The sequence below is a fragment of the Electrophorus electricus genome, chromosome 14 (assembly GCF_041902795.1).
Source record: "Electrophorus electricus isolate QZ-2024a chromosome 14, ASM4190279v1, whole genome shotgun sequence".
In the NCBI taxonomy this organism is placed as follows: domain Eukaryota; kingdom Metazoa; phylum Chordata; class Actinopteri; order Gymnotiformes; family Gymnotidae; genus Electrophorus; species Electrophorus electricus.
Genome location: NC_137510.1, coordinates 257,501 through 270,000, shown reverse-complemented (window position 1 = coordinate 270,000; position 12,500 = coordinate 257,501). Strand labels below are relative to the sequence as shown.

Genomic DNA, 12,500 nt, shown 5'->3' with positions numbered 1-12,500 from the left:
TGTGAACTTTGAGTACCATGAGGAGAGGAGATGAGAAGATATGGCAAAGGTTTGGACACAGCCCCACTGTAAAGGCACTCTGACTGTCATCCAGCCTGCTGTATGCACTCATCCTCGTGACTGGTGTGTTTTGCATTTGACTTCTGCAGTTATGTGTAGTGCGTAATCATGTTCTGAACCGTCTCCAAGCTGGTCTGTGCTCTCACAGTTTCCTCTGTGTTTCAGGGTGTCCTCTCCCTTCTCCATCTCCACCGTGTCCTCAGAGGGACTCCTTGAGCAGGGGAGAGATGAGGGTGCTCAGAGCTGAGGGGCTGACCCTGACCCTGACCCTGACCCTCACCCTGACCCTGACCCTGACCCTGGGGTTATTGTGCACAGAGAACAGGGCTATGAGCTTGGACAGGATACAGCTGCTCTTGAACCAGTGGGGCAGAGAAGAGGTTGCGCACGTTTGACTGAATTCTGCCTTATCATGGAAACCTCTTAACATAAGTGTTAAGCTGCTTTACCAGTTACATTCAACCTGATCACCAGAGACAGATTGTGGACGGGACTTGAGACAGTGGACATCACCGCCTTGCTACTGAATCTGATAAGGACAATCGTGAGAGTTGACTTCCTTCTTACTGAAATTGCTTTTGTTTATTCACGAGGATGGCAGCGTTACTCTGTTGCTATGGTGATGAAACAGATGATGTAAAGTTTATTGATTACTATAGTAATACAAAGATCTTTATTGTTGTAAATCTGTGCAGTTAATGTTCATATCATCCTTACCTCCAAACACACTCTAACTCTACGCTTACCGTTAAACACACTCTGTCCCGAACCTTACCCCAAACATATTAAAATGTAATCAAAAACGGTGAATAATGAACGTTAGATTTTTATTTCTGATCATAATAATGATAATAATGATAAAGATAATAAGTTTCATAATTAGCATTTAACAGTTAAGTCCATAAACATTTGAACTCTGTAAACATAACTGGTCTTCCAGAAAGAAGAACATGATGAACTCCCCCTCTGGGTTTAGTGTCCCTGCATCTGATCACACACACCCACCATTAGTCAGACCCACAAACACATTCACACATACAAGCACCACACACATTCACACGTGTGTGTGGGTGGTGACTAGTTCTGAGAGGAGAGGATAACTTCATTTTATTTGAGAGAATATTTTAGGATATAGTAAACTCTATGAATTTATTGATCACACAAACATATATATACATATATATGTACGTGTGTGTGCGTGCCTGTGTGCGTGTGTGTGCACACTTTGAAGATATTTATGCAGAGTTATCTAGGTTTATCAGGTATTTCTGTTGCTATGTAAGAATGGTGGATATGATGGTGATGATCTGAGATATAATTAAGATGTTTGAATAAATGATAATTATCCTGAACACACTTGTGTCCTCCTTCTGACCTGGGATCAGTTTTCCTTCTCAAGGCATGTACCGTGAATCCCAACCTTCAAACCCAAACTCCAAATAAGCCAAATAATTAAATCTATCAGCACTGGTGTATCTAAACTAGACCACCTTAAGCACTGATGTATTATTTCCCATTTGGTGTTCATTTACGAATATTTAATTCTGTTGTTCGTGGGTGGGGCTTTGCTGATTAGTCAAGGGGAGTGGGAGGGTCCATGTGATGGAGACCACCATTCTCTGAAGGAGGGATGGTGTGAGGAAGACCGTCACTTAGCTTAAATGAGTGCTATGTTCAACCTGAGCCCGAGAAAAGGTGAGGTTCCCATATTCCAGATGACATTGTGAGGACAGGTGTGATCCTGAGGACAGGTGTGATCCTGAGGACAGGTGTGTCCCCTACATGTCTGTAGCTCACCTCCAGACCCACAGGGCTTCAGAAAGTATTGAGGGTGAGAAGGAGAAAATCTTGATGACGTTTCCCTTCTTCCTGACCAGCAGGGGGCAGATGTTTGCATTTGTGTGTGTGTGTGTGTGTGTGTGTGTGTGTGTGTGTGTGTGTGTGTGTGTGTGTGTGTGTGTGCACACGCTCTCAGGTGGTTTGTTGATATGTAATTCTGTATGCCCTGTTGAAGGTCTGAGTGGGTTGCAGTGCATCGACACTATTTTAATACATAGCTGTGTGTCAGTAAAGGCTTTTTATACTTTTGTCTAGACCAGTGTGTCTGGGATCTTTCTTGATCTATCATGTATATTTTCTGAGGAATTGCACTGCCTTTATAACCCCATTATTAAATCCTTTCTCTGATGGTAGAAATGACTTTTGATAACAGCATGAATTGGTTGGTTAAAGTTGTAATCAGAATCAGGTCTGAGGTTTCACTTGATTCCAAAGTTTCTAAGTACATTCCCAAAGACAATCAGAAGCTCAAAGAGAATAAGTTCCAGTTTATTTCCATTTAATCCAGAGGTGGATTTCATCAAGACACTCATGAAGACGCCTACGTGAGCACAAGTCAGCGGGCCCCAGTGGGAGTTGGGTGTTATCTGCATAACCGGAATCATTTTTCCCTGTTCTGTTCACATTCAGGCTGGATGTCATCTACAGTGTAATTGCACCATTTGAAGAGACACTACCCTGTTTCTGATGAATCAATATCAACTGTCTACACTGTCTGGATCCCCTGTTTCCCACTTGGAATTAGAACTGTATAAAGAGTCATGATACAACGTCACATCATCATGTGATTCTGTAGTTTGCTCAGTTGGCCAACTGCACCTGTATATAAACTATTTTTCTCCATGAATCTAGGTTTTGACGGTGTTTACTGTGAATTTCCTGAGGTTCCAACAAAGCAAGAATCTGTGATCTGTCCAAAAGAAGTATGAGTAACAGTCTTAATACCGACCCTGGAGCTGAGGTTGGAAAAGAGGCCAAAAACTGTGCTAAAGTCAAAGTCTTGTTATCTTTAAACAATAATTATTCAACTAGAAGTAAAAGTGCTTATTTAAATTATTGCTTAAGTATGTATCTGTTAAATGTCTAAGTTACTTAATCAGATCTCATTTAATAACACTGGGCAACAATTTATTTTTTGTCCCAGAAAGTAAAATATGTTGAATTAAAAATCTGTTTTAAGTATGTTTCGCTTACTCATGGTTTCTAATTAAATTCTGCAATACCAGTATTACCTATTCTTAAATAAGGCTGTTATTACCTTAAAATATGCACAATCTTTTATTAATGTTGTGATAATGTCATGATGATGTCATGTTCAGTAGAAAGCAGTCCTGAGATCTAGCAGGAGTAAAATGGCAAAATCCCCTGAACGTCCAGCACGCAGCAGGTCACCCGTCACTTTTAGCTGGGCAGCCCCGTACAATGAAAACCAGACTGAAAAGGCTAAAGAATGTCTTTGTAAATCAGATGAGTCCAGCTTTTGGCTTTTGTAAGAACTTCAGAAAGAAAAGCTCGTTTGGAGATTGGTTAAGATTTATTAAGCATGTTAGTGATATTCTGTTTTTTTGAGAATAACAGGAACCATCATGGGAGGAAAAACCCCTGCACAGTATGAACCACCAGCAGATAGTGGAAGTGTCTGATATGGAGAAATCCCACCAATGTCTGGAAAAGGCTGGACTGACAGACAGCACAGAGACACTAATCATGGCAGCACAGGAACAAGCTCTGAATACCAGATCATTAGAGGCTGGATCTACCACACCAGGCTGGACCCCAGATACAGGTTGTGCAGACGCCCCTGAGACAATCCAGCACATTACAGCAGGATGCAAGATGGTAGCAGGCAGAGTGCACATGGATCACTATAACCAAGTGTCTGGAATAATGTACAGGAACATCTGTGCTGAGTACAGGCTGGAAATTCCAAGGTCAAAGTGGAACACACCCCCAAAGATGATGGAGAATGACCGTGCTAAGATTCTGTGGGACTTCCATATAGGCAGAGACAAAATGGTAAAGGCTAATCAACCAGATGTAATAGTGATGGACAAACAGCAGAAGAGGGCCACCATTTCACTGCGTGTTCCACCATTTCACTGCGTGTTCCACCATTTCACTGCGTGTTCCACCATTTCACTGCGTGTTGTACTGTGTATGACTATGTATGTGACAAATAAACCAAACTTGAAACTTGAAACTTGAAACTAGATGTAGATGTGAAATACCAAGATGTGGAGGTTGGTGGCTACTGTGGTTCCCGTGGTAACTGGGGCACACTATGACCCCCAAACTAGTAAAATGACTCCTGTAGATCCCAGGAACAACATCTGAGATCTCGGTCCAGAAGAGTGCAGTCTCAGATACTGCACAGGACTCTCAAGCTCCCAGACCTAGAGGACATGGTAGAGGGCATGAGCTGGAAGGAAAAGGGGCAAGTGTGGAATTATATATATATATATACAAATATATAAAATGAAATTTATACAGGATTATTTATATAGCACATATCGTATACAAGGCAATCCAAGGTGATGTTTTGTGTGTTTGGGCCCATGACAGACAAGCGTGTGGTTCACCTGAACCTTTTTTTCCAGAAGCTTCCAGTGCTGATGTCTTAGCCTCTTTCAAACTCTTTCAGTGGTTTACTGTGGACAGGAGAGGCACGCCTGATGATATGCCCCCTACAGGTGGAAATAGGACACATCATGTGTGGGACACACAGTTGTACAGACCTGAGCATGGCTCATAGTCCGTTAGCTTAAAAGAAGGTTGGAAGAAGATGGAATGAGATCTGCTCCTCAACACGGCAGTTTCTACAGTTCTGCATGCACAGAGGAACCTGCAAATACAGGTGCGGTTTCCCCTTTTCTGTTCACTGAATGTGATACCATGCACAGTAGCCTAATAAAGGCACAGACAGACCCAGTGCAGCCTCAGCGACCCCTAGAGGTGGTGCAATAGCTGGTTCTTGTTGACTCTCAGCGCCCCCTGGAAGTGGTGTATTAGCTGTGATAGAATACTTAAGTAATCTGGCTGGAAACTGCAAACTAACTATTTCCTTTCATATTGTTTACCATCCTACAGAGTTTTGTCACCGTAGTTTCAGTTCTGTTTTGTTTTGTATTTGGTTTTGGATACATTTTACAGCACTGATCTGTCTGTTTAAATTTGATGGATTTCAGAAAATTAATTGAGAGGCAATGGAAGACTAGCAGAGAGGTTGCACTCGGTTAGCGGAGCAGTCAACACAACAGTGGTGCCACAGTAGCTGTTTCATAAACTGCAGCTATTTACCAGGAACGCTAACCAGTTATACCCATCTTATAGAGCAGGTCAGCTCAGAAGCACTTCTGTGGAAAGAGACAGTAAATCTATATCATGGGAACATGTGATTCTCACTGCTCAGTGTGAACACAGTTGCCATGGTGATAAAGAATGACAGTATGACACAAAGCAGAGCCATAGAATGACTCATTTTCTCTGTTTCTCTCACTCTTTCACTCTCTCTTTCTCTCACTTTCTCTCTCTCTGTCTCTCCAACACACATACAGATGAGTGTAGCAGCTCTGTTCCCTGAAGTTCAAACACAGTAATACAAATCATCTTGTATGTGTGGTGTAAAAATAAAGTGTGTTCCAAACTGGCGAAGGCCGTACACCACACACACCATCAAATTAGCTCACATGACCTCTCATCACAGAGCTGTGATGCCTAGCTTTCACACCAGGCACACAAACACACACACAAACACACACAACTTGCAGCTGATCTCACACAGGTATGGTATGCATAATGTTTGTAATTTATATTTATATTTCAAAAATGTTTTTTTATATCTCAGGCACATAGCACACACCATGTCACTCTCAGAGTTTGTGTGTGTTTATGTGAGTGTGTGTGTGCACATGTGTGATTGCATGTGTGTGTGTGTGTGTATGTGTGTGTGTGTAATGTGAGTGTGTGTGCGTGCATGTGTGTGTATATGAGTGTGTATGCATATGTGTGTATGTATGTGTGTGTGCGTGTGTATGTATGTGAGTGTGTGTGTGTGTGTGTGTTACTGGTATGAGTGTGATTATGTTTTAAATGGGCTAAACTAGCTTGCTGTCAGTAATGTATATGGGGTCTGTGCTGTATGGCTGGGTGTCAAATTCTCAGTTACCAAAAGGTAAAAATAAAATATCTTGTACAATACTGTTCCAAATCTACATTAAGTAGAAGCTATCGGCACATATGGAGGAAAAAGTGTGTGTGTCTGTGTTGTGTGTGTGCTGTTTATACCTGTTACTGTGTGTGTATGCAGTGTATAACCGTTGCTGTGTGTGTATGACTGTTGCTGACATGGTCACTTGTTTATACCATGCTGGACACATGCAGTTGGTAAGATTGCAGTCTTTTAAATATGTATTTTAATAGTAGACCTAAATAAAGAAGTTAAAGTGTGTGCGTGTGCATGTGTGTGTGACCTTTCCTGGTATTTATTTTGGGATGCCTATGCTGGATGATGGAATGTTGGGAGGGGATTCTGTTTCTACTGCCAGATTCCTGTGCTCCACTTCCCCCTGTACCCCACCCAGCTCCCTCTACACCCCACCCTCCTCCCCCTACACCCCACCCACCTCTCCCTATACCCCACCCTCCTCCCCCTACACCCCACCCACCTCCCCCACACCCCACCCACCTCCCCCTACACCCCACCCTCCTCCCCCTACACCCCACCCTCCTCCTCTACACCCCACCCACCTCCCCCACACCCCACCCACCTCCCCCACACCCCACCCACCTCCCCTACACCCCACCCTCCTCCCCCTACACCCCACCCACCTCCCCCTACACCCCACCCTCCTCCCCCTACACCCCACCCACCTCCCCCTACACCCCACCCTCCTCCCCCTACACCCCACCCACCTCCCCCACACCCCGCCCACCTCCCCTACACCCCACCTCCTCCCCCTACACTCCACCCACCTCCCCCTACACCCCACCCTCCTCTCCAACTCTCTGCCCTCTCTGAAATTCAGACACACACCACTCTACCCATCTGCCCAGCACTTCTCTCCTCTGACCCTCTTCACTGTCTCAGGGATTCAACTCCGTCATGACAATGCCTCCAAAGGAACCACAGGAGGATGTGAAGAAACTCAGCTTCTGGATGGTGAGAAAGAACCAGAGGCACAGTGACTCAGTTTGACTCAGGGTGATTACAGGGGGATTTTATGGGGTAAAGTGTGTGTGTGTGTGTGTGTGTGTGTGTGTGTGTGTGTGTGTGTGTGTGTGTGTGTGTGTGTCCATAGCCAGGCAACTATGTGCGAACAGTGCACAGGACCCAGGACTTCTTCCAGGTGTGTGACAACGTCGTGGCGTGTTTTAAGGACCGAGCACGGGTAGAGAAACAGTACAGCCAGCAGCTCAGAGATTGGAGTAGCAAGTGGAGATCTGTGGCAGACTCCCGTGAGTATGCACAGTAACTACACACCACAGCAGACTACAGTAACTACACACTCACCACACAGCAGAGTACAATAACTACACACTCACACCACAACAGACTACAGTAACTACACACTCAAAACACAGCAGAATACAGTAACTACACACTCACACTACAGCAGAATACAGTAACTATACACACACACCACAGCAGACTGCAGTAACTACACACTCACAACACAGCAGACTATAGTAACTACACACACACTACAGCAGACTACAGTAACCATACCCTCACGCTACAGCAGACTACAATAAGTACTCTGCACATCTATACAATTCCTATATTGTACACATGTATGGCACCATTCTGTACACATTTACACACAGCACACCATTCAACTACAGCATGTTCCTCTTTGTGACTTGTACACTGTGTATCTCTGTGTAATTACACACACTGTTTGGACTGAGCTGTCACACTCTTACACACTTACACTCTTACACTCCCTGTTCTCATGCCATTAGCCCTCAGCTGGAATGCCATGATTCCTGACTCTCTGGTGTGTGTGCAGTTGCTTTGGGTTGTTTTATGCATGATACTGGACTCGTACTGGGAGATACGTGGGTGTTTTATGTATGATTCTGGACTGGTACAGGGAGATACTGGGATGGTTTATCCAGGCGCTGATGTGTATTTTATGTCTCACTGGAGTTTTTTTTTACTGGTTTAAGGGAGTGAAGAGTTTGTTAATTGTTTTGGGTTTTGGCACATAGACATTCAGTTTTAGGCCAAATGATTGCAAATCATTTTAAATCTGACTTTTGTCTAGAAATAGGAATACTCTCCACCTCTGTATTTATTGCTTGCCTGTTTCTCCATGTCTGTCTGTCTTCCTCACTCTGGCTGTCTCTCAGGGTCACTCTATGGCTCCCTCATGACGGCCTGGCAGGCTTTCTTCTCTTCCGCTGAGCGCTTGTCTCTTCTGCATTCATCTATTTCTCATTCCCTCGTTTCGGAGGAGGGCGAGCGTATTCACTCCTGGCGAACAGACACATTCAAGCAGAGGATGTTGTGTGGCTTCCATGAGTCACATGACTTTGAAACAGCATTTACATGTGCTCAGAAACCCTGGGTGAAGAAACTAAAGAAGGTGAAGCAGAATGTGCTGTACATTGTCTTAGCAGCTCACAATAACAGGAACAGACATGATTCAACTGAGCTGATTACCTTAGACTGAGTACAGAATCTCCACAGGCTGAGTTAGTCAAGGTCTTCTGGAGAGCAGAAATCCTTCCACTTCAGGACATCAGCTTTATTTAACAGCTCAGTACAGTTTTCCACAGAGAACCAGACACAGAGAGTGTCAGTTCCTTTAGTGTATCCAGTCTGGGCTGACCGACCCATGGCACACACAGGAGATGCATTTTTTATTATCTTGTTTAAGGTCCTTCATTGTTATAAAGCACTTTGGCCCAAATGCAGTTGTACAAATGTGCTGTATAAATAAATAATACTTACTAATGTCGTCAGATATTAATGTAGTCTGATACTAATGTAATCAGACCACTACATAAGATAAACTTCATTGTTCATACCTTACTGTGTGTGCATGCATGCGTATGCCTCTATGTGTGTGTGTGCGTGTGTGTGTGTGTGGTAAAGTGCAGCTGGAAAAAGCTCGGCTTGCATATCATAAGTCATGTGAGAAGGAGCAGAGTGTGTTGGACAGAGAGTGCCAGGCCAAACACAACAGCAACTTGAATGAATACACACTCGCCAAGATCCAGCAGGCCCGGGAGAGAGCCACACAAGACCGGGACAAAGTGAGTCAACTTACTGAAATGAATCAACTCACTGCTATTTCTCTGAATCAATTCAATAAAATCAGTCCATTTATCATTTGTAATTCAACCCACTAAAAATAATTAACAGATTTCTGTGGCTATGATTCAGTGCCCTATATTGATGAAACTACAGTTAACACAATCCAGCCAGGACACACCCACTCAGACCACACCCAGCCAGGAAACACCCACTCAGACCACACCCAGCCAGGACACACCCACTCAGACCACACCCAGCCAGGACACACCCACTCAGACCACACCCAGTCAGGACACACCCATTCAGGACACTACTCAGAGCATAATACTGCAGCTGTTGTTATTATTCACTTCTTAGTTGTTTGTGTCACTTGTTTGTGTGTCTGTGTCCGTGTGCATTTTATGTGTGTGTGTGTGTGTGTGTGTGTGTGCCTGTGTGTGTCTGTGTGTGTGTGTGTGTGTGTGTGTGTGTGTGTGTGTGTGTCTGTGTGTGTGTGCACAGGCACGCAATCGGTATGAAAAAGTTCTGGAGGATGTGACTGGCTACACAGCTCGCTACATGGAGGAAATGGAGGCTGTGTTTGAGCAATCACAGGAGCAGGAGAGGAAGAGAATCAGTTTCCTCAAGCAGGCCTTCCTGTCTATACATAGACACCTTGACATCACCAACAATGACAGGTGTGTATGTGCTTCAGTGTGTTTCAGTATGCATGCATGTGTGTCTGTGTGTTGCAGTGTGAAGGCCATATATAATGTGTGTGTTGCAGTATTAGCGTGGTGTGTAATGTGTGTGTTGTGCTGTTGTGGTGCTGAATAATGTGTGTTGCATTGTTAAGGCTGTGTGTAATGTGTGTTACATTGTTAAGGTGGTGAGTAATGTGTGTGTTGTAGTGTTAAGCCTGTGTGTAAAGTGTGTTGCATTGTTAAGTAGGCGTGTAATGTGTGTGCTGCAGTGATAAGGCGGTGTGTAACGTGTGTGTTGCAGTTTTAAGGCTGTTTGTAATGTGTTGCAGTGTTAAGGAAGTGTGTAATGTGTGTTACATTGTTAAGTTGGTGAGTAATGTGTGTTGCAGTGTTAAACCTGTGTGTAATGTGTGCTGCATTGTTAAGTAGGTGTGTAATGTGTGTGTTGCAGTATTAAGGAGGTGTGTATTGTGTGTTGCATTGTTAAGTAGGTGTGTAATGTGTGTGTTGCAGTGCTAAGGCGCTGTATAATGTGTGTGTTGTAGTGTTAAGGTGCTGTGTAATACATGTGTTGCAGTGTTAAACCTGTGTGTAATGTGTGCTGCAGTGTTAAGGAGGTGTGTAATGGATGTGCTGTAGTGTTAAGGAGGTGAGTAATGTGTGTGTTGCAGCGTTAAGGTGTGTAATGTGTGTTGCAGCGTTAAGGAGGTGTGTAGTGTGTGTGTTGCAGCGTTAAGGAGGTGTGTAATGCGTGTGTTGCAGCATTAAGACGGTGTGTAATGTGTGTGTTGCAGTGTTAAGGTGCTCTGTAATATGTGTGTTGCAGTGTTAAGGAGGTGTGTAATGTGTGTTACATTGTTAAGTTGGTGAGTAGTGTGTGTGTTGTAGTGTTAGGCCTGTGTGTAATGTGTGCTGCATTGTTAAATAGGTGTGTAATGTGTGTTGCAGTATTAAGACGCTGTGTAATATGCGTGTTGCAGTGTTAAGGAGGTGTGTAATGTGTGTTGCAGTGTTAAGGAGGTGTGTAATGTGTGTGTTGCAGTGTTAAGGAGGTGTGCAATGTGTGTGTTGCAGTGTTAAGGAGGTGTGTAATGTGTGTGTTGCAGTGTTAAGGAGGTGTGTAATGTGTGTGTTGCAGTGTTAAGGAGGTGTGTAATGTGTGTGTTGCAGTGTTAACGAGGTATGTAATGTGTGTGTTGAAGTGTTAAGGAGGTGTGTAATGTGTGTTGCAGTGTTAAGGAGGTGTGTAAGGTGTGTGTTGCAGTGTTAAGGAGGTGTGTAATGTGTGTGTTGCTGTGTTAAGGAGGTGTGTAATGTGTGTGTTGCAGTGTTAAGGAGGTGTGTAATGTGTGTGTTGCAGTGTTAAGGAGGTGTATGCGGAGCTCCACCACACCCTGTTGTCCATCAGTGAGGAGGAGGACTTGCACTGGTGGAGGGTGCACCATGGCCCAGGCATGCCCACAACATGGCCCGCCCTGCAGGTCTGATGGGAGGATGCTGGGTGTGGGGCAGTGGGTGTGGTTTTGTGATTGTGGGTGTGTATACAATATTAGAGAATAAGTAGTACTCAATCTGTACCCAATAACCGAATACTCAATGCGTTCTGTTGGGGGTGTATTTGTGGGTGCATGTGGATTTGGTTGTGTTTGTGTGGGCATGGGTGTGTGTGTTTGTGTGGGTTTGTGTGGCTGTGTGGGGGGTGGGGGGGCATGGCTGTGTGTGAGTCTGTGTGTTTGTGTGGGCATGATTGTGTATGTGTGTTTGGGCGTGTGTGTTTGTTGGGTGTGTATGTGTGTTTGTGTGGATGTGGTTGTGGTTGTGGTTGTGTATGTGTGTTGCGTGAGTATGTGTGTTTGTGTGGGCGTGGCTGTGTATGTGTATGTTTGTTTGGACATGGGTGTCTGTGTTTGTTGGCTGTGTGTGTGTGTGTTTGTGTGGGTGTGGGTGGGTGTTTGGGCATGGCTGTGTATGTGTGTTTGTTGGGTGTGTATGTGTGTGTTTGTTGTGGTGTGGGTGTTTGGGTGTGGCTGTATATGTGTGTGTTTGTTTGGGCATGGGTGTGTATGTGTGTGTTTGTTGGCTGTATATGTGTGTGTTTGTTGGGGTGTGGGTGTTTGTTTGTGCGTGACTGTGTATGTGTTTGTGCGTGGCTGTGTATGTGTTTGTTTGTTTGTGATGGGTGCGTTTATGTGTGTGTTTGTTTGGTGTAAATGTGTGTGTTTGTTTGGGTGTGGGTGGGTATGTGTATGTTTGTTGGGTGTGTACATGTGTGATTGTTGGGTGTGTGCAGGAGTGGGTCCCTCCAGGTAGGAAACAGAAACCCAGGAAGAAGCCGGTGAAAGACAAAGATAAAGTGTAAGCTCATCTTCTTCATCATTATAATCATCATACTATCTGAGCTCTTTTAGATTTGGGGTTGAAGACCTGGGGGTCTTCTCTACCTCACACACCACTCTACCTCACACAACACTGTACCTCACACACTCTACCTTACACACTCTACCCCACTCTACCTCATACATCACTGTACCTCACACATCACTCTACCTCACACATCACTCTACCTCACACCCCTCTACCTCACACGTCACTGTACCTCACACATCACTGTACCTCACACATCACTCAACCTCACACATCACTGTACCTCATGCCAA

The 12,500-nt window shown here is 44.4% G+C and overlaps 2 protein-coding genes across 17 annotated transcripts in view; both read left to right on the top strand.

Annotated features, from left to right (window-relative positions):
• The window catches only part of LOC113568011 (SH3 and multiple ankyrin repeat domains protein 1), an 82,381-nt gene extending 80,975 nt beyond the window's left edge, over positions 1-1,406 (top strand). For 13 of the 14 annotated variants that reach the window (XM_081696031.1, XM_081696035.1, XM_081696030.1 and 10 more), the window contains one exon: positions 226-1,406. In XM_081696031.1, coding sequence (XP_081552157.1) covers positions 226-307 — 82 coding nt within the window. In that variant the 3' untranslated portion in view covers positions 308-1,406. Of the gene's footprint in view, positions 1-13; positions 124-225 lie in introns of all 14 variants that reach the window. The other variant, XM_081696036.1, reaches the window with a different exon arrangement.
• Positions 1,407-4,225: 2,819 nt separating this feature from the next.
• Positions 4,226-12,500, top strand: part of LOC113568009 (protein kinase C and casein kinase II substrate protein 3) — an 11,116-nt gene continuing 2,841 nt past the window's right edge. Inside the window, exons 1-9 of one of the 3 annotated variants that reach the window (XM_081696373.1) lie at positions 4,226-4,333; positions 4,590-4,753; positions 6,986-7,057; positions 7,197-7,353; positions 8,251-8,486; positions 9,004-9,159; positions 9,662-9,837; positions 11,204-11,324; positions 12,134-12,198. In XM_081696373.1, coding sequence (XP_081552499.1) covers positions 7,001-7,057; positions 7,197-7,353; positions 8,251-8,486; positions 9,004-9,159; positions 9,662-9,837; positions 11,204-11,324; positions 12,134-12,198 — 968 coding nt within the window. In that variant the 5' untranslated portion in view covers positions 4,226-4,333; positions 4,590-4,753; positions 6,986-7,000. Of the gene's footprint in view, positions 4,334-4,571; positions 4,754-6,006; positions 6,071-6,205; positions 6,283-6,985; positions 7,058-7,196; positions 7,354-8,250; positions 8,487-9,003; positions 9,160-9,661; positions 9,838-11,203; positions 11,325-12,133; positions 12,199-12,500 lie in introns of those variants that run through there. The other 2 variants (XM_081696372.1, XM_035530990.2) reach the window with 2 other exon arrangements.